General features: G+C 45.6%; 1 protein-coding gene across 2 annotated transcripts in view; it reads left to right on the forward strand.

Moving 5' to 3' along the window:
• SLC7A5 (solute carrier family 7 member 5) overlaps positions 1-27,458 on the forward strand; it is a 657,550-nt gene that overhangs the window by 64,762 nt on the left and 565,330 nt on the right. Inside the window, exon 1 of one of the 2 annotated variants that reach the window (XM_069636164.1) lies at positions 14,252-14,893. The exons of the other annotated variant lie outside the window; for it this stretch is intronic. Within the exon in view, the coding sequence (XP_069492265.1) occupies positions 14,380-14,893 (514 nt within the window). The 5' untranslated portion in view covers positions 14,252-14,379. Of the gene's footprint in view, positions 1-14,251; positions 14,894-27,458 lie in introns of those variants that run through there. 2 annotated transcript variants of the gene reach the window in all.

The raw sequence follows: 27,458 nt of genomic DNA on the forward strand, positions 1-27,458 counted from the left end.
TCAAATATAAAGGGCCTATACTAAAAAATAAAAATCTATTGCCAATCCTTACCACTAAATTACTAAAAGAGTGTGTGCTAATGTTCACCAGAAAAGTGTTGTTCCCAAAATAAGTCAGGATGTTATGGCTGGGTCTCTTCCCCACGTTTTAAGCACCGCACAAGGTGGGACTTCTGAGGCCAGCACACTCCTGGACCTTTCCAGCACGAGGTTCAATATTCCACTCTACGATATCAGGACCTTCAGGGGTCAAGTCTCTTGTGCTAAAGTCTCTTGCTTTAGAAGGCCTGCTGGACCAGAATAACAAACAAACAGAAGTTCCTGCTCTTCGCCCCTTGGCTCTCCCTCCTCCGGGCTCGTTCCTTCTTGCAATTTGGGCCTCCCTCCATCAGGTTCACTACGGCCTTTCACTCTTAACACAATCTTCTCGGGTGTATCAGATCTCACCCAGATTCTTAGACATCCCTCATCCAGGTTGACATTTGCCAATAACTCAGTTCACGTTGTTTCATCACATTCAGAATTGTCTTTCTTAGCTTTTCTCCTGGCTTCCCTCCGTCGGGTTCACTTAGCCATCGTTAACACAGTTCATATGTTTCTAAACACAGTTGATGTTTTACTTAATATTTTAGGAAAGCATGGTTTCCCTTCCCCTAGCTTTTCTCTCGCCGATGGGTCAGAGACTTTACATTGTACAAAGTATTTTTATGTGGCCTTTCTGGGACGACTCTGACCGTCACACTGCCCTCTGCTGTGGCATTCTGGGACTTGTAGTTTCACCACAAAACAAAAGGGCCAGCTAGAGTCCTTCGAATGAGCACTCCGGCTGCGCCTGACAACTCTGCGCCTGGCCCTGTTCTCGGTTTTCTCAAAAGATCAAAACACAATTTCTTTGTTCAAATGTTGGAACTTGCAACCTTGTGCCCTAAACAGTTCGGTTTGATATCAGCTTTCTCCGACTCATCGGCTGTAACACCTGGCGGTGGTTTGAGTCTGGCGAGCCATGTTGAGTGTGTACTCGAGAGCAGTGTGTCATTGTTTTGCGTGCATCTTTGCCCTTCATCCTGTGGCGCTTGGGCAGGTCTTGTGGCGTCAGTGGTTTGGGCTTTTGAAGTGGGACAGGGTTTTCGGGAGTGCCCGCCGTGGCTCTTCACAGGGCCAACTAGCACTGCATGCGCGATGCACATCTTCCAGCACTGGCGGGACACCCACTGTTGTGAGACAGGTTTTGAGGCATCCACGCTGATTCTGCCTCTGGGAGGATGGGTCTGTGGGCGTGGTTCTGTTGTCCGAGGTGTCTCCATCTGTGGCGTTGCGACTCTGTGGGACAGTTCTGAACATTGCTGTTTCTTTTGTTGGTTCCGCCTTTGCCTCTCCATATTGCTATGCGTAAACCAGTGACCATGGCAGTGGCACGACCATGAAGAGAGGGTACTTAACAGTGGGGTGTAGTGTTTTGATGGGTGGGACCCTGGTCTGGCCCCCCGCACTTTCCGCCCGACTTGTGTTGCTCGCTTTTAAATTTTCCATGATATTGTACATGGCACGCATATACCCATGTCTGGACAGTCACGTTTTTTATCCTAGGTGTGTCTAGTTTCCATATGCCACTATTTGTGGATTTGGAGTTGATGTCTCTCTGGCACTGCTGGTTTGAGGTGCTCATAGTTGCAAGGCATATGCTGTTCGTGAATGGTCTGTTAAAGGGCAGTAGCTACGCTCCTGGGGCGGATGAGTTACTTGTAGTGATGACCTGGCTCAACATAAAGGAAAATTGCACAGGCCCTCTTCTAGTCAGGACGAAATAGGCTGCAGTGAATTGCATAGTTTGTTTTGGGGGTTATGTAAGGTCATTTCTGGATGGTGAATTGTCCTGTTGAGAATGGTTTACGGGGATGTGGTGTGCATTTGTGACAGTTTGATTGAGGTTAGGTTCTGGTGGATGGATGATCCCTGTGCAAGGGTTTGGTCGCTGCTTTCTGGCAGCGAGTTTATTTGCTAGTCCAACGGATATATTTCTGGGGGATTTTTGATATGGGATATCGGTTTAGAAAGTTTATTGTACTGTATCCATGCTGTGGCCTGTTCATATTGCAGGGCATGTATATAACTTTTGGGGGTAGACGTTTAACTGAATTGACAACTGGAACTGGTTTTAGTATTACTTGGGGTGTTGTTGATAGGGGGATCTGGGTAGTATGTGCACAATTGAGTTTGTAGCACGTGTTGCAGCCAGGTGCGATAGTGCCAAGAAGTTTAGTGGTGTTTTAGTGTGTATTGTTAGTTTTTTTGTTTGTGTTTCTGTCTTTATTGTGTTGTGTGTCTGGCTGCGAGAACAATTTTTTGATGGTGGCTATTCCAGGGAAGCACAGTCAGAAAGTAATTTCATGGAATGTCAATGGTAGTAACAATCCGAACAAAAGAGTTTTGGACCATCTAAATGAGTTAAAGGTAATTGTGACCCTACTGCAAGAACCCTTCCTGGTGGATGCTACTGTGGACTAGCTGAGGAAAGGATGGGTTGACTCTGTCTCTCCTCTTATTGCTCAAACTCGAGCAGTGTCTGTATCTTGCTGAGGACGGTCTTTCTTTGACTGTTCGATCCTTTCGATCCTCGAAAGGACAGCGAGTGCTGGATCGTCTATTTGACCCTGAAAATATAGGATTCAATTGTTGGGATTTGTAATATCTACACACTGAATGGTGGAGCTAGTTCTTTTTTTTTAGATCTCTTGCTCAGTTGCTTCAAAATATGGGGCAAGACATTATACTAGGCAGTGACTTTAATGAAACTGTGGACCCTTTTGTGGATCAGAGTGGTGGTTCTGTTGCCTGCATGGGTGGGTGAATCCCAATTCTCTGCATGCTTTGTTGGATGAGTTCTGATTTGTGGATGTGTGGAGGCTGGCCCATACTGAAATGCTTCCCTTACCACTCTGGTTGCCACAATGTTTTTGGCCACAAATGGTCCCCGGAAATGAGCGTTGAATCTACTTGGGAGGTTTTTAAATGTTATATGTGGGTCCTACTAATTGGTCTCTCTAGCAAAAGGAATAGACTGATGGAGAATGAGAAGGAGTCCTTAAAAAAATTAGATTCAACAAATCGAAAGGGACTATATGTCAAACTCAACAGCTGATGTGAGAGATGCTTTGGTTTGTAAAAAAACATTAACTGAATAAATTGTTGTCTGACAGGGCTGTTATTAGACTGCTTTTTTCAGGACTAAGTGTAACTATTATGAAGGAGGGGAGAGATTTGATATGTTGCTGGCCCACCGTTTGAGGATTCAGGAGAGTGAACGGACTATCGGAACCATCACATGCACATCTGTCACAACCTGTCGTAATTAATAGAGAATTTTGGCACTACTTCCCTGGATTATATTCATCAGAAATTAAGCCTGATGCCGCCTACCTGAAGGGTTACCTGGAAGGATTTGGATTGACTGCCTGCCAGACTCAACAAGAGCTCATTTGTATTTGCCACTCTCTGTGGATGAGTTGATGAGGGCAGCAAACCACCTAAACAGTGTGAAATGCCCTAGCCTGGATGGTCTCCCTGCAGAGTTCTATAGGGTCATGCTGAGGCTGGTCTTCAAACTGTTGGAAGTGCATTATCGATGCAAGTGGAAAATACTTTGATGCTTCTTGTGGATCCAAATCAATCCGGGTTTGTTTAGGAGAGCAATCCGTCGACCAACATGTAGAAGCTGATCCTCACATTGTTGGAGAGCGGAAAGTTGGATTCAGGTGTGGCTGCGCTTTCTCTTACGACGAGAAGGCTTTTGATCATATTGAGTGGAGCTTCCTCTTTGGGTTACTGGCGAGTTGTGGATTTGGACCTGAGATAAGGCAATGGATATCCTTGATGTATTCAAAACCAACTGCGGCAGTTAATACAAAAGGTTTGCCCTCTTTTGTGTGATGGAACCACTGGCTGCGAGGATTCTTTCTGACATTAAGATAAGAGGGATTCGATATGGGGATACGCTACAGAAAGTGTGGATCTATGCTGATGATATGTTGCTTGTGCTACGGGACCTGGACTCTTCGGTGCCGGCTTTGATGAGACAGATAGAAACCTTCAAAACGTTATCTGGATATAAAATAAAATGGTCCAAGTCCGAGGTTATGCCGGCTTCCTTATCATGTACAAGTGCGTGTATTACCAGGTTTGGGTTCGGCTGGTGCCCGGACAAGAAGATGAGATATTTGGAAGTGTGGCTCACGAATGATGTCCGGAAGATGATGGATGTGAACACATGTGTACAGGCGCGTTATAAAGGCCTTATCATATGATATCGTTATCATATCATGAGGTACATAACAGCGAATCTGAAGTTAGAACTGGTGAGATGGTTTGAGCTCAAACTGTCTCTTTGGGGGAAGTTCAATTCCGTCAAGATGTCTTCTGCTCCACGCATTAATTACGTGTTGAGCATGCTGCTGTTGCATGTGAAGAAGAAATGTTTCGAGTACATTGATAGCATGTTGCAGAGTTTTCTTTGGGATAACAAGCAACCACGCCTTAAGCTCAGAAAATTGCAGCTTCTTTGCAGGAGATTTCCAGATTTCTCAATGTACCACCTGCCGTTTTCTGGTATCCATTTGCTTCCATTACTTGAAGAGTCGCCTGACGAGTGGGTGTGGTTGTAGTATGGGCTGTCTTCTCTGCTTGCTTCTGAAGCCATTTTGACATCTGGAAAAATTACAGGTTATATGACCTCAGTGACAACAGACTTTCTACGGAGAACATGGCGAAAGCTGGAGGACTTAACTGGCGGGCATAATTCTGTACCGGCTATATATGATATGATATGGCATTTATAACGCGCCTATAGCAAGTGTTTCAAAGCGCGACGAGGCTAGGGTGGGGGAACAGAGGGAAGACTGAGACAACGATCTTACTAGGCCAGGTGACAATGAGATCGCGCAAGTGCAGAGGAGGGGGGAAAGGGAAAGTGCAGGGGAAGGGACAGTGCAATGCATGGGATCAACAGTAAAAATAAATAAATTCATCTTGTTGAGCACGATAGTCTGTATTGATGGGAAGCCTGTTTTCTGGCCTCACTGTTTCTTGTGTGGGGTGCAGTGAATAGGTAATCTGCTTGTGAACCAGAAATGGGTCTCGTTTCATAAATTGTCTGCATTGAAGAATCGCCAGGACTGCACCTATGGTGAATATTGGATATTTAGGGTGGCACTTGGTGGTGTGGAGGTCTCAGAAGACAGAGGAGTCTGAAGGAGGTGGGTCATTGTGCATTGCACATGTAGAAGTTTCTGATGTGAACAAGCAGTCGAATGAGCAGCTCCTTGATGCTTGGCCGGAATCACTTGGCACAGAGATGACAGTGAATCGGTGGGAGACGATATGCGGAAATGTGGCCTTGACCTCTATGAGCCTTGGAGAGATGGTACGTCAAATAAAAATGTTAAACTTTGTATACTGGACCCCTATTAAGATGCGTGCCAGATGGTTGGTTGACTCAGATGCCTGTTGTTTTGTGGCCACAGAATGGGCTCCTTTGAGCACATGATATGGGAGTGCTCCAAGGTGAGGTCATTCTGGCAGCAAATTACTGAATATATACGTAAAGATGTAACCCACCCTATAGTCTCAGTAGAAAAGGCAAATTTGGGGTGATCACTCAATTATTGCTTTGCTGGTTACCTTTAAAATTGCATCAATCATCTAGTAGAATCGTTTATAAACATTTAGAATAATTGAGCTGGTTGGAGAGAGAAAACATTTTAAATAACATGTGCTTTTAATTCATGTAAATAGAAATACAAAAGTACTTAGTGCTCAACATAGATATCCTTGATGAATTCTGTAGTGGACATATCTTAATCAACAAGAGAAAAACAAACATTTATTTTCATGATTCATCACGAAAAAACATTACACAATCTGACAAACAAAATTAAAATTTCAAAGTGTGACATTCAAAGTGCGTTGAAAAAGGAAAAACTTAAATTGAGTTCCCTGATTTGGCCCCCTGTGGTGGATATCTTGGAAATATCCTATTTCGTTTCCTTATCATTATTCTGTTGTGGAAGACGAAGCAGGGGTTAATGAGAGTTCTAAGAATTGTTCCGAGGCTTTGATTTTAGCCACGTATCTGGGTCTTATCTGGTAAAAGAATTCTTTGCCTACGTGGGGCTTGGTTTTCCACCAAACTTTCCACGTTTCGGTGGTCAATCTACTTTATTGTTCGTCCGCCTTCATCAGGGCATTTTATTTGGAGACCCTGTATAGATATGAAAGAAAAAAAAAAATAGGAACATTTTAAGATTCACTCTCTCTATATAAGTCAGTGTATGTCTGACTCCATGATGTAAAATTAAGAATAAAGTACCTCTAATTTGTTGGTGGTATCTTTTTTTACCTACCGATAGCTTAATCCCAAGTCTTGGGTTGTATCTGGTCTGGATTCCCGGGCCGTCCCTCAGCCTGGTAAACGGCTGCCGTTACACATATGTGCTCCCAAAGTTCTCAAATGGGTGATGCAGAGTCCCTTGTCCTAATTCTTGTGACTCCTATCCCTATAATGGTGGGACAAAAAAGGAAAGAGGGGGCTCGGGTTAAGGATAACCAAAGAGTTTTAGGAAAGAAGGTGGCGCCATTTTGGAAATTGTGGGCCCTGGTGAGTTACCTGGAAGTGGATCCCGGCTTAAAAAAATCCCTGAGATGTCGGGGGAGGTTGCTGGAAAGATGTCCCAGATGTCCCAGGTGGTACAAGATGTTGTATCCTACTTGGACAAAAGGGGTCCAGAGATGTACTCCTGCAGGTCTGCAAGAAAACCCATGTGTCATTGTGTGTTGAATGCAGCTGCTGGTATAAAACATGTATCCAAAATGAACAAAGAGGCAGGTCAAAACTGTACCTGCCCGTGGATGTCTGTCTGGGCTCGTTACCCCCGCAACGTCGTGGTCGTTCTGGTGTGGTCCCCTGCAGTCTGTGGGCTTGAAAAATGTACGACCCTCATTATTATGAAAAAGTAGGAGTATATTCCTTTGTACATTTGCCATGTGTGAATACAGGTGTTTAACTCGGCAGATGACTCGCAGTGTATCCCGTTGTGGGCTGTGAGGGGTTGCGTGATTGTGCTCCCCTTGCCTTGTTATGAAACGTGCAGAATATTACTAAATGCATTTGTCGTGTATGAATATGAATATTTTACACGGCCGAAAAATCCAAAGTGAATCCCATTACAGGCTGTGAGGGGCTGCGTAATGGCGCACCCTTCACCTTGTTCTGAAAAGTGCAGAATGCTAATTACTGAGACAATGAAGAGGGTCTTGCTGTCCGATTTGATTGGAGAGTGTTGTTTTTCCCTCCGGTTTAGCCTGGATTGAGGACCTCCACAAAATGTCCCTGCTGGAGAGAGTTATTTTATATAAACGGAAGAACATGAATTTGTATGAGGGAATCTGGTGAGGTTTTTGGGACTGGTGTGACTTACGATTTGTGCTGTTTTGCCTAGCCTGTATGTTCGGTTATGTTGTTAAAATGCTAACAAATATGTGAATACAAAAAAGAAACGGGCAAACACTTTTATAGTGCAAATCCCTGTTTGCGTTTACAAAGCCACAGGCTAAGGCTTTTTCTTGTTCCCAGCATCAGGAATTTTGTTCCCCATCCTTCTGTTTTGCGAATACAAAGATTGGAAATCCAGGCACCAAGATAGCTTGCACAGCCTTCCCCTTAAAAAACGAAAGAGAACCAGAGCCAGGGGATTCTTTTCTCATCTGGCCTCCTCAAATTACTCTTCAGGACAGGGAGAAACACCTCTGTGTGACTTTTGGATCAGGCCCCATACTGCTCCTGTAGTGTCGGCTTACTCTCTGCATGGATGCCTGCAGGACCATAATGAAGAACGCATGGGCTTTTTTAGTTGCGAGTCAGGGCCCTTGACTAACCATCTCTCTTCACCCTCCCTTTGCTTGATGCAGACTGGGTCTGGGTCCTTCCTGTGGGATATCATATCTATTACAGAACAAGGTCATCAAACCTGTTCCTCATTTGAAGAGGGTCTCTGGCTACTATTCCTGTGCATTTACTGTTCCTAACCAAGCCTGGTGGGTCAGCGCACCATTTTTGACTTTTCTGGGCTAAATCTACATCTACCCTCAGAAAAAGGAAAGATAATTACTCCTGCACAGGTGAAGATGACCTTACAACGGGGGATATGTGAGATTGATCTGAAGGATGCATATCTGCATTTCCCCATTTGGCCTTCACACCGCAAGTTATTCTGTGTCATGGTAAGAACCCACCGTTTTCAATTCAAGTTGCTACGTTGTGCCTGAGCTCAGCGTCATGGGTCTTCACCAAAATGATGGTGATGGTGCCTGGTCATTTGAGCCATGGGATGAGGGCTGTGTATATCCCTATAACGATGACGGGCGGGTCAGGACTCCCATAGCCTCTGGCAGTGAGTCAGCAGTTGCAGTTGCTGCAGGATGTTTTAGTCTACTTTGTATTGGTGAATGCCTAGACGTGTTCCTTGATATCCTCCAAATAAGTGATCTTGAAGGGTTTCCCCTGCACTGCAAGTGTCTTTGCAATAGTAGACCGGTTTTTAGACATTTTATCCAGAGCTTTGTTATTTCTGTGCCTGAAAATCTCTTCTGGATTGTTAGTTTCAGAGAGTACTGTGGCTAATAGTGTCCTATTTCTTTGCGGTCCCTCAACCCTAGTTGAAAGTGCGTTGTACTCTGCACTTTCTAGTAACTTTGGTCTAGGTCAACTGATCTAAACTCTGAATCCTAGAGATCCCTCAACATATTATCCAGGACCTCACATTTTGGTCCTATACAAGCTGCCTGATGGTCGGGGTTGCCTTCCAAGAACCTTTACCATCAGTGACTATTATTACAGAGACATCTCTTTTGGGCTGGGGAATCATCAATCCTCGATCTTTGGTTACAGCAGGAAAGCACATACATTTGTTGGGGTTAAAGGCAATTTTCCTATCCCCACATGCCTTTCAACAAATTCCATAAGCAGGAAATGTTGAATTTGATCAGACAATTCAATGTGTTTTTCTAGCTCTACAAACAGGAGAGGACCAGATCACATCCAGTGGTTCCCCTAGCGGTGTACATGTGCAAGTGGGCGCATAGTGATGGTGTTTCTCTCTAAGCTTTATATTTTCCAGCTGCCTTGAAGAAGAAGCAGACTTATTGAGCAACTTGGTCTCAGCAGATTCTGAAAGACAACTTTCATGAGGAAGCCACAGTAGTGTTGTTCAGGTGCTGGGAAACTCTGTAAGATCCTTATGCATCATGCCTAAACAAGAAATATTGTCTTTATGCATCTTGGGTAATGGGAAGAGGGCAAGGGGCCGAGCTCTATTGACGTTGCCCTGAACATAATGCGGGAGGGATGTCAGACTACGCCTTCCCTCCTCTTTCCCTAAACCGCCTAACAATCCAGAAATTGTGCCGGACACTGTACTGATCCGTCATTCCGAAAGCATCCTGGTGGCCAGCCAGGTTTTGATTTGGTTTTCAGGTCAAATGTTTGTGTGACAAGACCTATTCTTCTGTCCTTGTGGAAGAATCTTCTGACACAGAGGTAGTGTCTCGTTTTCCACCACCTCCCTTCATTAAATGCCCTTATCAGTCTGGTTCCAATGAAGTTGTCCCTGGGTCATCTGAGCCTATCGGTTGAAAATAATCTGCATCATCGAGGCGGCTAGGAAGCTCTCCAACTGTTCTTAATACAAGAGAAGCAGCTCCTGCTATTGGTCTCATGGAACACAAATCCCCTCTTATGTTCACTTAAGGAGGTTCTCATCGTTTATTCACAACTTGCATATTCAGGCCTTAAAATTGACTTGTGCAGGACGTCAGCGATTGAGACTTATCGTAATTCAGTAGCTTCTCTTTTTGTAACTTCAACTCCTGTTTTATATGGCACTTGAAAGGCCTACTCCATCTCTTTCCCCCTATGATACCAGTGCAACCTCAATGGGACCTTATTTTGGAGCTTTTGGCTATTGTCCACTAACCATTTGAGCCTATGGCCACTGTAGATATTAAGTTAGTACTGCAGAAAATATCCCTCCTGGAGGCTGTAGTATTGGCTTGTTGTGTGGGGGAGATGCACGGCCTCTCGGCTGGAGTATCTTTAACTGTTTTTCAAAAAGTCTAGGTGATCTTAGATTTATCTCAAAGTGCAACTAGATGTCGAACATAGCCAAGAGATATACATGCCTACTTTTTTTCTGGATCTCTCATTGGAAGCAGAAATCGTTCTTCATTGCTTGGACGTCTGCAAGGTAGGACCAAGTTTCAAAATGCCCAACGTCTCCCAGCCTTCGACTTTTTGAGGTTGCTAGGCCTCATGGCATCCTGCATCTTCCTTGTGCCAGAGGCTCGCCTGAGAATGAGATCTCTTCAGGGAGAATGACAGATCTCCTCCGGATTCCGGACAAGGTAGCCCACGACCTTCAATGGTGGGCCTATCCAGAGAACATCTTGAAAGGAGAACTGTTTTGGCAACCATGGCTGGAGATAACAGTAGTCACAGATGCCTCGCTCACGGGGTGGGGAGCCCATGCCAACGACTTGACCATCAGCGGTCGTTGGTCTCCATCGGAGTCCAGACTACATATCAACCTATTAGAGCTGAAAGCGATCAGACTAGCGCTGAAAGCTTTCCTGCCATCAGTACAGGGGAGAAATGTCCTGTTAATGACAGACAACACAGTGGCCATGCACTACCTCAACAAAAGAGGAGGCGTAGGATCACTGCCACTGTGCAGAGAGGCAATGCAGCTCTGGTTTTGGGCAATTCGGGAAGGAATCTCTCTATCGGCAGTCCACCTAGCCGGAGAGAAGAACTTGACAGCGGACGCTCTGAGCAGACAGAGCACAGTCTCCCACGAGTGGGAGCTAGCTCAGGAAGTCCTTCAAGAGATCTTTGCCCTTTGGGGAACCCCTCATGTGGATCTGTTCGCCACAAGCACCAACAGGAAGTGCGATCTGTTCTGTTCAAGGGAATTTCCCCCGAGAGGAGCTCTAGGAGATGCGTTCGTAGTGGACTGGGAGTTTCCACTCCTTTACGTATTCCCACCAGTCCCTGTTATTCCTCAAATGATCAGGAGGTTGAGAAGATTCCGGAAAACCATGATCCTAATTGCCCCGGATTGGGCCAGGAGAACGTGGTACCCGGACCTTCTAGATATGTCCATCTGTCCTCCAATCCGTCTTCCACTCAAAGAGAATCTTCTCTCGCAGAAGGGAGGTCAGGTTCTCCATCCAGACACCTGAACCCTCAACCTTCACGCTTGGCTTCTGAAAGGTTGAGGTACAATGATTGGGATCTCCCTAATGATGTCATGGAGGTGTTGCTTTAGGCCAGAAGACCAGCAACAAAGTCTTTATACCGCTGACGTTGGAACAAGTTTTGCAGTTGGTGTAGGGAAGAGAATATCAACCCTTTTTCATGTGGTACACCAACGGTGTTATCGTTTCTACTCTACTTGGCACACTCAGGCCTTCAAGTTGGCACTGTAAAAGGCTATCTCGCAGCGCTTTCTATCTTCAAGCGCACTGCGGAGGAACCATCGTATTTCAAAATTCCTCTAGTGGTACAATTTCTCAAGGGTCTAACTAATGTTTACCCTCCAAAACCATTTCAGGTTCCCTTATGGGACTTAAATTTAGTCTTAAACTTCTTAATGGGCACTCCATTCGAACCACTTCACTCTTGCGCGCTGAGATTTCTCACGCTTAAAACCGTCCTATTGGTAGCACTAACATCTGCTAGGAGGGTGAGTGAGCTACAAGCTCTCTCCTGTAAACCCCCACATACAATCTTCCACAAGGACAAAGTTGTCCTACAGGTGAAGCCTAATTTCCTCCCAAAGGTGGTTTCTGAATTTCATATTACTCAGAAAATTACCTTGCCTTCATTCTACCCTCCTCCCCATCCGTGGAAAGAGGAGGAAAGGCTACATAGGCTGGACCCTAGGCGAGCTCTCAGCTTTTACATCAGCATAATGGCTAGGATCAGGCAAGCAGACCAACTGTTTGTAAGATACTCAGGTCACAAGTTGGGACTACCCATAACAAAACAAACCATCTCCAGGTGGATTATTTTGGCCATCCTGGAATGTTATAGACTAGCAGGGAAAGAGCCACCCCTAAATTTCAGGGCTCATTCAACCAGGGGTATCGCAGCCTCTTCGGCTCTCCAGAGAGGGGTACCGGTACGGGACATATGTGCGGCTGCCACATGGTCGTCCGCACATACATTCACAAAATTTTACAATCTGGATTCCTCCACTGCTCAAGAGACCAGATTTGGCAAGGCCGTATTACATTCGGTCCATCCCTAAAGGGATACATAACACTATCACTCCCACCTCCAATTACATGCCACTGGTATGGGAGTCTATCAAAGATAAGGAATACGTCAGAGGAAACAATCCCTTCGAAGAACAAGTTACTTCTTACCTGGTAACGTTCTTTCGACGGGATGTTCCTCCGACGTATTCCTTATCGCCCCTCCCATCCATCCCTGCAGTGATAACTTCCCTGGTGGTTGCAGCTTACGCTCCTTTAAGGTCACTAACCAATTCAGGCATGACTTTTCTTATGCTACAAAACGGAACTGAGCAACGGACGCAGCGCATGGCTATTTATGGGCATGGTGACGTCGGCGCCGATACGGTGGCCGTCGCGGGACATCGACTCGGCAGACGTCGACGCGCAGTGCCCTCTACAGAAAAAATTTCCGAGGCTGGAAACGTATTATCAAAGATAAGGAATACGTCGGAGGAACATCCCGTCGAAAGAATGTTACCAGGTAAGAAGTAACTTGTTCTTCTGCTGTTCCCCCACCTATGTGCAGGGGGGGCCATGCTCATTAAAATATAAGCCGCCCTTCTACTGCTTGTATTTTCTATTAAAAGCAGTCATCGTAATACCTTTTTAAGGAGTCTTTGGCCCCCTGCAACTCCTCCACCTGGGGTCCCACCCTCTCCACCCCCGGTTCTAAGACTACTGCTCTAGTGACTCCTTTACTCCTAGTTCATGGACCCCTTTCCTCCATACACCCACCCTCTTTCACCTGTAAAACTTCGCCATTAGTCATTTACGACCTAGGCGGATGGAAAAGGACTGGGGTGCAAAGCCGTGGGCAGGGCTTGGGGTGGGTGGCTGTGGCCACGGATTTGCTCAAAATAAAACAATTGCTAATGTTTTTGTGATGCCACAAAAAACTGATCCGATCCCACCCCAGTATCACTCCAGTTCCACCCATGCAGGATGGAACGTCCCACAAATGTCAAGGCAAGGGGAATATGCACTTGGGGATTCCTGACCCACTACGGCAGGATTTTTTTTTTTCTTTTTTCACCAAGGAGGGTTTCCACGGAGCAATACTGCTAAGTGGAAACGTAATAATATTATGGAAAACGCGATATTATTATATCAACTGTTCTATCTGCATAGAGGAATACCTAGGATTCCTTCCATCAAAAATGTAACATTTTAACATGCACAAAATGATAGATTACAGAAACGTAATGTTTTCGACTGTAGATGTGCTCGGGTGCCATTGGTGCATCCAGTCTGGCTATCCTTGTATACACAAATACACAAACTACTCTCTAGCTTTGGAATCCGAAGTCCGGCACTATAGCACCGCCCACCATTAAAGTATGGGCACTGAATCTCACTCCAGCACAGGAGCGCCCATCCCAAACTACAATAATGTTTGCTCTGGCAGTCGCAAATGCTGCACGTCCTACCCCCTCTCCCCCCCACACACACCCTTGTAGTCTACCACCACCTGAGACGCGTCTCGGAAGATATATGCTGTTGTGCTTGTTATAGGTGTGTATCGGTATGTTGATCGAGTCCTTGGAGTGACATGTAGGGCCCATAGATGCGGTAGGATTCGAGAGTGCGGACGGAAGAATGGTTGGAAGGAAAGACGCAAGAGAAAGAAGCAAAGATGGTAATGTCTCAAAATAACTAAAAACGACAATGCACTAGTACAACACTAGTCCCTGCAAAACAATTATCAAACTTGAAAAGTGCATAGCGCGCCTTCTCCTGTAATGTTTTTGTGATCCGCGAATGTTTGAAGAGAGTTAACGTTAGTGCCTGTTGGGAAGGGTGGTGGTGATGAACTCCCCGTCTGACAGCAGCGCGCCAGCCCTGTATGGCCACAGGGTGGCGTCAGGGAATCAGGCTGGCTGCATCGAGTATGTTACTCACATCAGTTAGCGACGCTTTTTTTCAGGCGGATAAAAGGGACGTCTGGCTGTGCCCGTGGTCCATTTTATAAGCAGCGGCGCCGGCACGTAGGTTCCACAGGTTCATCCTGCCTCTTCTAGCGCCGCACGCCCAGTCATGTCGGAATCGGGTTCCCTGAAGAAGCGCATCTCTGGGGCGGGCTCGGAAGAGAGCCTCGGGCTTCCCCCAGAGAAGAGCGATGGCCCCTCGGCGCAGCCCGCGGTGGAGCTGAAGCGGACCATCACGCTGGTGAACGGCGTGGCCATCATCGTGGGCACCATCATCGGCTCGGGCATCTTCGTGACGCCCACGGGCGTGCTGCGGGAGGCCGGCTCGCCGGGGCTCTCGCTGGTGGTGTGGGCCGTGTGTGGGGTCTTCTCCATCGTAGGGGCCCTCTGCTACGCGGAGCTGGGCACCACCATCTCCAAGTCCGGCGGGGATTACGCCTACATGCTGGAGGTGTACGGCCCGCTGCCAGCCTTCCTCAAGCTCTGGATCGAGCTGCTCATCATCCGACCCTCGTCGCAGTACATCGTGGCGCTCGTCTTCGCCACCTACCTGCTCAAGCCGATCTTCCCCAGCTGCCCGGTGCCCGACGACGCTGCCAAGCTGGTGGCCTGCCTCTGTGTTTGTAAGTATAGGGACGGAGGGGGGGGGGGGTGTTGCGGCAAGCTGGGAGGGCATACGTACGACAAGAACTAGACGGGGCACATTCAGGGCACGGACTGGCATATTAATCATAAATATGCAGACTGAACAGAGACCCACTGGGTGGGGGCATAGATAAGAACATCGAGGAAATGTGGTGGGCACACCAAAGGAGCATGCTGCGATATCGACTGACATACTGTGTGCGTAGAGCTCCCTCGCATTTCCCAGCATTTGCCTCTGAAAGCATATCCTATTGTTTAAGTACTAACCACAACTGTAGATACCATAAAGGGGGTTGGGGGTCGTCAGATGGTAAAGTTCAAGCATGCACAGCGCTCACACATAACCTGCTTGCAGTGCACTCCCGTCCGTATTCGAAGGACATCACCTGTTCCTGTTAAAGCGATGGGTACCTAGAGATCATACTCGGAGACAGATAGGTGTACCCTGGCTGCTGTCTGTCGTCTCACAGAGAGCCCAATTAAGGGCTCCTCTGCCATCGCTATTCACGGATGGCCCGTTCTTTTTCTAGGAAACATTTTGATTGGAATTTTATTTGATAGAGCCAGACTAATGGTGCACACACAGTTTATGAATGGAGAGAATCGAGCGCTTGCCGTCAAGCGCGGTTGCAGAAGAGTACAATTTCACTGCTTTACACGAGGACATGTATAGAAATGGAGGGTTCCATCTATTTCTTCCTAATTGTTAGTTTTACCTATAAGGCAGTGAGGGCTGTAAAAATTGGCGAGGCCCCTCACGATTTTTTGCACTGGACCAGCAGCGGCACTGCTATAAACCGGAGACACGATAAAAACGCCCCTTTGTTTGTGTGGAGGAACCCAAATAGGGTTTATTATTACAACTGCAAATCAACTACTGCAAAGTTAGATTTCTCTACTGAAGAAAGGTTTATACCAGACTAACTTTTTAAAATCATATGTATAAATATATATATGATGGCATGACCGCGTGTGGTGCGTGATGCCACCATTAAGGAGCACCCTGCCCCTGTGTGCGTATTAAAACACACATCATACACAGTGACAGATAGATGATAAGTAGAGGCTGGTGAATTTCTGGACTGAAGAGACTTAAATGTTTGTGCCAATTATACAGAAACTACAGAGCACAGCTAGGGAGCCCAAACCAAGCAAAGGGTGCATGAGGGGGTTACTCACTCCAAGAAAATGTTTGAAACATTGGGTTAAAATGATGCATTTTACTGCACTTTCTTTGCAAAACTGCGTAGAAATCCATACACTTTGCAATTGGTTTTGAATGGAAGCACATAGAAAAACGTAATAGTTTCAGGTCACCAACCATGCACAGGAGCATTTTCCAATACATTTCATGCTGCCTTTGCCCACAACATATGCTAATATAAAAATATATTCATGCTGGTTGTTCCCATGTATGTCCATGGAGGCTGCACCATTATATGTCAGTATTACCATGTAAAAATGTCATACCTTAGTAAGCATGCCCAGGCTGACCGTGCACCATAAATGTTATTACTGACTAGACTGGCCTATATTCAATGTGGTTCAGTTTACCCAAGTTGTATGTTTGCTTTACCCTTGATGCATGGTCCTGTGCTTCAAGGGTAAAGCAAAACAAGCATTGTTAATGCTAACAGGTTGGGCTTTCGTGTAGGCATGGGAAAGGCACTGCTATATTGGTATTAACTGGCCGTTTATGGGAGCAGGTGCAAAATGGTTCGAGTACCTGAACATCTAGTAGTAGTGCCTGGCAAATGCCTAATACTTATGCACAAGCCAAAACTGTTGGCTTTGCCAATGCTAGTTTTTAACAGGAATTCAGTGAAAGACACGTGCTTTTAAATCAAGTGGCTGAAGGCAGACCTGGTCAAGACATTTTTATTACACCAGTGGGAAGTCAATGGGTGGGCAAATAACTAAACTACACTTACAAGCTTTGTCATGTGCCATTTCTTCCTATCTGTAGTCACTGCTGTCATTAGGATGGATCTTCCCAGATCCTGGATCCGGCAAAAAATATCTCCCAGGATCTCATATCCAGCTCCACAATCCTGGGAAATCTATGTGCACTATGCATTTATTTTAAAATGCTGTGGTGCGTTCGTGTTTTAAACTATGTCAGGCAGGGATTTCAACCATGGCCGCTAGGTTCGGAAGTGATGCACTTCTCCACAAGACCACTTGACGGTCTGAGCAGAAGCCCTGCGCAATCTCTTGTCTATGTTGCACTGTACTGGCAATATTTATGCACACCTTTAAGAAGCGGTGTAGATTTTGTACTTTGCTGACATGATACATCCTCACAGGGGAAGAGACAAATGTTCATGGGGTGACTAAAATACCTGCCCTGCACCCTCCCAATCCTCCTCTCGCTGGACCGGGCCCCTTTCCCTGTGCTATTTGGGATGCGGCAGTAAAAAAAAAGTAATGTCCACTACTGTCTGTTCTTTAAAGCAATAGTTTTGGCTTATTGGTGGTACAACAGTGCCACCTAATGAACCAAACTAGAAAGAATGCCATACAGTGGCGCAACACCCTTGATCAGATCGGGCTCCTGTCCCCACCCGAAATGTTGGGCTTTGTTGACTTGGCCTGGCTCCATGGGCAGTGCCAGCCCCTGGCTAGAGAGTGGGGAAGCCCTCCAACTTTGAGGCAGAAGGCATTTTTCAGTGTCGCCAGCCCGTAGCTCCGATAGCAAATTCAAGAGCCTTTCACAGAACGTTGTATTTTCATATGTTTAAGCACTTGTTAACGAGCAGCAGCATCAATCATGCAGAGACCAAAAGCCTGCCCATGCAATATCAACAGACTCACTTTGATAAAGCCAAAATCTTAACTTCTGGGCTCCGGTTTTAGACGGCCCACGTATAGCACTATGAAAGTAAACTGCCTCTGAATTGGGGTGAAAGGTACGACTAGTGGGCAAAGGGAAGGTGAAATAGCTATTCAGCTTCCCAGCTGGGCTCAGGGAATTGGGAGGGAAGTGGGAGCAGGGCTGGCTAGAGGTGTCGGGGCTGGTGTGGGCCCATTTCTTTTTAATGTTTGTGGGGCACCCCTTGCCGTTCGGAAATATATGCCAAGGTACCTGTTGAGTGCTTACATCCATAATGAAGTCAAAAGAACACAGCTAGGTGGCTAAAAGCTGTAGATTAACAGTAAATGTCTGTCTCTAGACTGCCAAAATGGGGGCAGCGACTTGGGGGTCCATTTCAACTGTAAAAGCTGAAAAGTCCAGCCGCCATTCCTGGGTGGAGAGACCGACCACGCAGTGGGTTTATTGGCCCCACTCACTATCCGCTTTCAAAACTGTCAACCAGCCTCCCCAAAAGTTTGAGGCTGGCTCCGCCCCAGCCTGGCTAACCTGCAGAGCCAAGGTTGGACGGAACAGGTCACAGATGTTAAACGGTGCCTGGGCTTCGCTGTTAACAAAGTGGAAAAGGTTGAACCCAATGTTGTGTGGAAAGATGAATGTAATGAAGATGATCCTACTTCCAAAACTGCTTTACGTCTTTAGTATTCTTCCTCTGACGGGGGGGGGATTTACTTTGTGATATTAATATAGTTTTACAAAACTTTCTATAGGGAGTGGGGGGTAGATCCAAGATCCCAATGGATGTGCTTATGAAACCAGTGCGCTTTGGGGGTGTTTTGGTTTCCCTAATATCATATAGCCTTCACCTTGCGCACCCTACATTTTTGGTTAAGAGGAGATTCGGCTAGTTTCCCGAACTGGGTTAATATAGAGAAGACCACTGTTCATCCAGTCCCCATGGACTGCCTTCTTAGTATGGAAAGATAGCTGCAGACAAATCTGTGCCTTTTGTTAGACCTATCCTAAAAGACTGGAAGAAATGTTGTGAAAGCTCAGTGGTTAAATATCTACTGAGTTCGAAATCTTCCATCTGGAGGAACTCGGCAATACGATTTAATAATCATACCCTCTCGCCTTCTTGGAAGTCTGCAGGCACCTGGAAATTGGGGCAGATTCACAATTGAGTTTCAATGCTCACATTTGAGTTCCTCAGGTTTAAATATAAGTTGCGTATGTCAGAAGATAGTCGATATCGTGTGCTCGGCAACGTTTTTGAGAATTTATTTGCACCGTTAAATGCCTCATTGCATAATGTTCTGCCTATACTACACTATTCCAAAAGTACGTCTCTTTCGCCTTCTACGCCTAATAAACGTCTTGCACCGGTGGACGCTATTGTTCCTTCTGAGCAGTGTAGGGCTACCTGGACCTTGGAATTGGGTTTTGACTTATCAGATGGGATTGTAATTGCATTTACGCAGGACCTTACAGATACAAAGTTGACTTGGATCTGAGGTTTACTCAACAACGGGTTGTGCATTGTGTTCATTGGACCCCTTCGAAAATGAAACGTTGTAAGCTAACGCAAGAAGATATATGCTGGAATTATAAATCAGATGTTCGTACTGGTTTGCATATGTTCTGGTCCTCTCTGAAAATTACTAGCTTTTGTGATGATGTCCTGTCATGTATGGAACTTGTCCTAGATTTATCGTTCACTCATACTCCATCGCTGTGTGTGCTGGGTTTGTTTCCGGTAGGTATTCAGCTGTTGGGCAGCTCTTTTGGGCTTGTAAAGCACTGTTGATAGCTGTGATGCTAGGCTTTCAATAGATGGCTGGCTGCAGTATATATATATATATATATATATATATATATATATATATATATATATATATATATATATATATATAACCATTCTATCAAGTAGGAAAAAAGTGACTTCTCAAAGATTAAAAAAAGCCGACAAATATTCTGCTATATGGAATATCTTTAATGACTTGTATATCTGAAGAATTCGCTTTTGTTTATTTATTACATTTTCTTTTCTTTCTCTCTCTTCCTTTCTGCCCTTTCTTTTCTCTTCCCTTCTCTGTTTCGATCTTTTCTTTTCCTGCCTATTACACTATTTGTAAAAACTGTGCACAAATCATGTTATGTTGTCTGAATGATATTGTTTACTTGTAAACGTTTTTGCTGTTTCTGTCTTCTTCATGTTAAACATTTTAATAAAGGAATTCAAAAAGCAAAACAAAAACACAGGCCATGCAATTACTAACATAAAGCATTTCACTGTTAGCACCTGCATTCACATGCATACATTTTTAGATAAATGAGCACTTGCATGCCAGGTGAGTGATTAGATGGGAAGTGGTGACATGAGACAGCTCATTCACACAGCAGTCCTTAAGTGTGGCATTTCAGAAATGAAGGAGAGAGTTAACTTCTTGTAACATTTAAGTGGACCAGAATGGTCGCATTCGAATGTGCAAAGAAGTTAGATGCCCCCGTACACGTACGTTTGCTCCTCCTCCACATCCTCTGAAGTTGGTGCCCCTCCGAACATTTGAAGTGCTACCCCCCCACACCCCTGACATTTTAGCCTAGGTGCACCCCTGATGCTATGTCCCCACCCCTAAATTTAGTGGTCCGCAGGGCTGCTAAATTTAGGGGTGGGGGCTGGCACAGACACTCGCATACAACACTTTCACCCATTCATTCATCCACCAGTCACACAACACCTTGCACACATACATAAAACCAAATGCAGCATTGACGCAAACATAAACACTAACATACACGCATACATTAATACACAGTGCAGTATATTTTCCGTGGAGACCGCGGGGACGCCTAACAACTTTCTACAGACACTTTGCTCATACTTAAATTGACATTTACCTCTGTTTCCTCACTGGGGTTGTGGATTATCTGTTTGTTTGATCGACATTTGGCCGTACCCCGTCAACAAGGAACATCAATATGTTGATTTGTTAGAACACTGTTGCTAATGAGAGCGGGTGTTAGCTACTGATATCCATCAAGTGAAAAAGTGTTTTGTTTGAGGGAGTGTGGTAGTAGTATACTGCCTTAGCCCACTGACTTTTCTTGCAGTTACCACCCACTTGCAACAATAGCGTTATCAGTTTGACCGCCTACGGTGGTGTTTATTTGTGAGCGGCTCTTCTTTGGCTCTCGGAAATGCTGGGTTAGCAGTTAGTTAGACTCTGTAAAATGGCCAGCTCCCGTCGTAAGAAACCCTATGGGCTTCGTTCGGGAAAACAGACCAAACAGGACACAATGGGGCCAGTGCCAAGGACCCGCACGCACCACAAAAAGGCCCCTTGGATGCTTATTTTCCTTTAAAGTCCCCAGTACGAGGGCTAGCCCCAGTTGACCCCAAACCAAACATTCATTTACCAGAGGCTGAAACTAGCTACCATCCACTTGATCTAGACAATGACTCCCTCTTGCAGCTGTGCTATGCATTGCAAGACCTCTCCACCCCCCTACTGGGCAATGGGAGAGGGGAGAAGCAAGCAGTAAGGACCACTTGGGAGGTTCAGTGGCTGGCAACATGGACAAGTGGAGTGAAATAAATCGGTCACCACTAGCACAAACTGAAGAACGGAGGCCAGCAGCGGAAGAGTTAACTGCGGTTTCAACTATGGGGAGTGCACAACCAGTGCTACCATCTACTGCAACTCGCCTTTCAGCTAGTCCTAACCTGCTGTATGACTCTGTGGTCCCCTCATCTGGTTCATTGCAAGAAGACTTCAGCATGCATGATACCACGAATATGGCTCAGACCCATGGAGTACTAAACTTTGCTGTAAAAATGTTGCTTAAACTTTGCAGTGCAATTCATGAAGATCTGAAGCTACAAGGAGCCGCTATTGCTGTTACACACAAACTGTTGACTCCCCTAAAACTCCTGCAGCGACCCCAATAATGGATCTACGGGGGGAAGTGCCACAAAAATTCACTCACACCACCTTGGAAGTGCCTCTTTGTGACATACCTACAAACAAGGAAATAGACAGAGTACCTGAAATTATTTCCCTTATCGCTGGGGCCCCTGAGGTAAACCCTGCCACGGGCCATCTTTCAAGGCAGCAGGCAAGACTTGCTAAAAGATTGCAGTTGAAGGCGTCCAATCAACCTAAACCGGGATTACCCCCTTTGAAGGAAAATCCATCTGCGGCTTCACAGCCATTGAACTCAACCCTACGCCCAGGTAGCAACAATGTTTCTAAGAAGCAACGTAAAAGAGCTGCCCGCCGAAAAAGGCAGTCTGCGCAGACGGTGGGTACCTTGACAAGTTGGTTACTAGAAGAGGCTCCGGACAAAGTTCAATCCCTGCCTGCCGAACAACTTTGGCCTACCCCAGGGCCTCTTGCTTGTCCCCTTGTGACAAGCCCAGAAAAAGTTCAACAGGGCCCCGAGCAATCTCATTTTGAACCTCCGGCTGCTACAAATGAAGCTCATGTATATCTGGCACCCATTTGCAATTTAGATGAGAAAAAACGGACTATCTCTCCAGCTGATGGCTCTAAATCCAGTCAACAGTTAAATTGCTCTACACTTTTGGCGCTGTTTTATAAAATCCTTTCTCTTCGGATACTGAACACGAGTGATTTTGACTTCATTGAACCATTACGCCTACCAGGGTCAAAATTTACGAAAATTCATTGTTGCCTGTCCCTTATAAGGTTGTATCAGTCCTCCCAGGGCCATTTGGGCTATGCCCTGGACTCTCCACTGCCCATGCAGGTCACTCCTGTTGGTTGTACTAAGTGTAAGTGCTCTCGGCCTAATGCCACACCTTCTCAACCGCTTTCCCAGCCGTTGGTTAAGTTTAGTGATGAGCAAGGATGGGAGTGGCTGAAGAAAATGATTGCACAAAGGAAACCATCTGAGTGAAATTCGACTTTTGCAAGCTGGAATACGAGGGGCTTCAACCACTGGCTTAACGAGGGTGGTTCCCGGGAAATGCTTGTAACAAGCAAAGTCTTTATATTACAGGAAACGTGGGTTACATTTGATATTGAGTTTATGGTCATGTTACTTTTCAGACCTTGGCCACTAAGGGTGAGCGGGGCCGACCTGCGGGGGGCTTGCTAATTGGTGTCAAGTCTAGCTTTAACCCTAGATTAATTAATCAGGGTAAACCGGGTGGCAATATACCGGCTGTAGAGATATCCCCCCCAGGTGGTTGTGGGGAGTATAGGGATATCTTGATAGTCAATGTATATGATCCCCTGGGCTCCTCGCAAACCGAGGCCATATGTGACCAACTGTACTCTCTCCTTAATGCTTGGCACTCTGGGTCAGAGGGCTCTCCTGTGCTTCTCTGTGGAAACTGGAACGCGAGATGTGTGGACTTTGGGGGAATGTGGGGCATATGGTAATGTCTTAGATCACTGTAACATGCCATTGGGTAAGCCCAATAATAAGGAGAGATTGTTGCTGGTCTTTCTGAAGGACTGGAACTGCAGGTTATTAAATGGGCACGCTACAGAAAATCAACCAGGCCAGATGACTTGGGTAGCGGGGTCTAAACGTGCCGCTTTGGACTATGTGGCGGCCACTGAGTGTCTGCTGGGCCAGGTACTTCAACTACAGATTTCTCTGAACGATTAGAGTGATCCTGCCTCTCTTGCCCTGACTATTTGTGGGGGTGGTGATCGGCTGAGTGCGTGCAGAGAGGTGATACCCAATCACCCATGGAATTGGATCCACTGTACACTGAAAAATATTGATAGGATGAACTCCCTTACTTTCCCCTGGGTATTAGGATAGACCAGGTACTACGGGGTAAAAGCCCGGAGGAGATTGAAGGATGGATTCAGCATCTAACCCAAGCCCTACTCAAGGGCAGGCCTGCCCCCAGCATAAGATGGGCGACAGGGGGGGAAAGTAACTCCTTCGATATAAACATCTGAGACCACAAACGTTCTATGCGACGAGCTATTAGAGCTTACAGATTGGTTGATACAAACTCGGCAGGAGCCCTTAAGAATCTTGCCAATATAAAAGCTATAAAACAGAACTTTCACTCCTGGCTCTGCCATTATCGCCAGTCACAGCAAAGAGGGACCTGGCAGAAGTTTGTGGAGACCATGTGTAGTAAAGATAGCCCAAATATTTGGCACCTACTTTCGCAAGCAGGGGGGAGAACGGACTCTGAGAATCCTGAATCCTATTCCTGGTGATCAACGGGTTAAACACATTACAGATACATTCTATATGGCAGTATTGGGGGCCTCCGGTGCACTTGACAGGTCAGATGTATGGCCTCTGAACCACAAAATTGTGAAGCAGGCCATTCTGAAACTTAAGACATCTAATGGCCCTGGCCCGAATGGCCTGGCAAACAGTGTTCAAAAAGTACCTGAACCACTGGGCTCAGGTGTTATTAACCCTTTTCTCCCGAGTCTGCAGATCTTGCTCTGTGCTTCCTACATGGGGGCAGTCGGTGCTCATAACGGTGCATAAAAGGGGAAACCGGAATAATGTGTCCAACTACCGCCTGCTGTCCAAGTTGGACGTTACGTGAAAGATCTTCATGACGCTGGTACTGAGAGAATTAGAGTCTTGGGCCGTAGCTAACCAGGTCCTGAGTTTTGCACAGACATGGTTTAGACCCGCTTCGAGCACAGCTCGTAACATCAGAGTGCTTGACCAGCTAATTAACACCATCCTTAGTAGAAAGGTGGCAACTTTATACATTGCCTATGTTGATTTCCATAGTGCCTTTGACCTAGTGGTGCGCAAGACTCTCTGGGCCAAGCTTAGAGCGTTGAATTGCCCTAACTGGATTTTACATATTCTTATCTCCTTGCATAGTGATAATCTAACCAGTGTTAGATTAAATAACGAGGGCTAAGTGTTGGATCCTATTCATATCAACATGGGAGTTAAGCAAGGGTGTGTGGCACCCCCATGGTGTGCAATTTTCTCCCACGGATGGCCTTAAAATCAAATTGCCCACCAAGGTTAGGAGATTCACCTATTTTGGGAATGCTTTAAGCTGATGACCTGATACTATTTGATCGTATTTTATCAGGTATAAAGAACATGCTAAATGACCTGGCCGGCTATGCATCCAAGCAACACGGGGATTGACACCACCTTGGGTACGATAGATAGTCTTACCCTTATTTAGGCTTGGAATTTGATGCTCAGCCTAATTATGATTTGATAATTCACCATAAAAAGAGACAAGCCAAACTACTCACTCTCCAAGCTTGTAAGTTTGCCAAGGGATCCGCAGGCTATCGTGTGGCCGGCATTGTAAAGCTTTATCAGCAATGCTTTGTTCCAGCCATCCTCTAGGGCTTAGAGGAGTTGGCGATACAGGATCTGACATGGATAACAGACTTCAGGGCATTATTGGCGCACAGTATTGGGTCTGGGCCCCTCGTGCCCTATGGAATATCTCAGTTTGGAACTAGGCTTAACCTCACTGAGGTAGTATGGCTTTGCGCGCCCGGGGTCTTTCTATCTAAAAGCATGCACCACCCCTACTTGTAAAATACTCGCACTGGCCGGACGTAATTACGACTGAGAGGGTCCCACAAGGGCTCAATTTTAAAAAGTTGAACGAAAACCTCTTCTCAGAGATTGACTGGCCTTTTGCTAAAAAGGGAGGAATACCATATAGCCATTTGAAGAAATCTTTTGAACATAAACTGAACAGGTGGGATTGGTGCGGGAACTACACCCATCTGTCTAAGTTAAAAGGGTATGAGGCAGTGTCCCATGTTGATGTTGTACATAGATATCGGAAGACCCAACCATATCTGTTGCCATGCCCGGCCCCTGAAGTAAGGCAATTCATCTTAAGATTGCGTATAAATCAACTCCTGGTATTAGCGGTTACGGGTCCCCATTTAGGGGTTGCATTGGAGCAAAGGATCTGTCGTATATGTGGCAGATTAGGACACATGGAGTCAGCTAGACATGTCCTTACCCAATGCATAAAACTGGGGCCGTTGTACATGTGTATGCTGGGTAAACTGGTACATAGGTATGAGACTATTACTGGTGATTCTTTTTGGGTCTCAACTCCGATACCATCTCAGTACAGCTTGCGCAATTTAGGATATGGACCCATGCCAAGACCCTCTTACCTGATTAAAGGTACTATGGCCCCCATACTTGGGGGTCCCTCTTGGCTCATGGCAGTGTGGAAAGTTCTAGATTATGTTGTATTACTTGGACTTTATCACACCCCCTCTCAGTGTATATACCATGCATTTGCCTGAATGAATATCTGGCTGATTTGGTTGATGTACTTGGAATTGAATAGAAGCTATGTTATTTTATATGTATTCAAGCTTTAAATATTAAGCATTTTGCTTAAGGTACCTCCTACATTATATTCTATGTGGTGTGGCATCTGCCTTATTGACTGATGATTTCATTTTACTGTGTTCTTATAATGTATAGTGCTCTATCTTTTGGTACCCTGTATTTTGTGTATCTACTTTACAAATTGTATATGGGTTTGCCACTATACGTCATTATGTCTTATTGTGTTTATTGTGTTTTATTGTGTTTTTACTTTGTGTAAAGTCCAAATTTGCACTGTCACAATATAATTATTATTATTAATACACATACACATTTAATAAATACACATGAATACATTTAATTTAAAATAAAATAACACCTTACCTCCATGCACCCTTCAAAAGGCTCTCCCTTTACACCAACACGTAGACACGGTGCCTGACATGAGAGGACTCCACTCCTATCAGTCAGCATGTTCACGCTGAGCAACGTGAACACACTGACTGACAGGAGAGGAGTCTTCTCTTGTCATTCCGTTTGTCTATGTTGTTAGCTGAATAACGGGAGGTGGCAGAGCTCACTTCTGAGCTTTGCTGTGTCCCATTATTTAGCTTTTTTTTTTGCGTAGCCGAACGGCTACGCAACAAGCAGCAAAATCATTTCATGGGCAGAGAGCAGCCAGCACAGTCCACTATGTGATGGATACAGGTGCAGTGTGCTGCTTTTGCTCCCTCACCCCCCACGTGACAGCCCTGTAGGTGGTACGTCAGCACCACTTACAAGCCAAAACAAATTAATTGAGTACAGCTAGGGAGAGGTGGCATATGAGGAGGGAGACGATGCTTGCAGGTGTTTTGTTATTTACCCACCCATTGACTGCCCATGGCTATGCTAACCCCTAATGCCAACCCTGCCCACTTGCTGCCCCACCCCACCCAAAACACACCCTCCTAGAATCTCTTTGAGGAAACTTTTTCAAGCCTTAAAATCAACTTTGTACTCGGAAGTGACTGCCAGGGTTTTTTCAAAGCAGTCTTCTAAGAGCTAATGGTTTAATTGTTGCTGTAAACACGATACTGCTATAATAGAAATGTCTTTTAGATGCTAAAAATAAATACCGACAGAATTTAAATTGCATGCTGGGATGGATTTTCCTGGTTCCAAGATCCCATGATCTCAAATCTATTTGCACACTTTAATGTATTTGATCCGTTTTTGTTTCAAGCATGCTTCATCCATGTGCTGCCCAAGAGCCTTGATTTCGCACTCCCTGGTATTTCCCTCTGCAAGCACTGTATGACAAACATTAAACAAGCATTGCTAATGCCAAAAGTTTTGGCTTTTGTGTAAAATGCCAGCTATTGTCGTAATAGTACATACTTGCCATTAATGGTAGTAGCCTAAAAATTGTGCAGTACCTCGGCATGCGATAG

The sequence above is a fragment of the Ambystoma mexicanum genome, chromosome 1q, assembly GCF_040938575.1.
Source record: "Ambystoma mexicanum isolate Mex_15411 chromosome 1q, UKY_AmexF1_1, whole genome shotgun sequence".
In the NCBI taxonomy this organism is placed as follows: Eukaryota; Metazoa; Chordata; class Amphibia; order Caudata; family Ambystomatidae; genus Ambystoma; species Ambystoma mexicanum.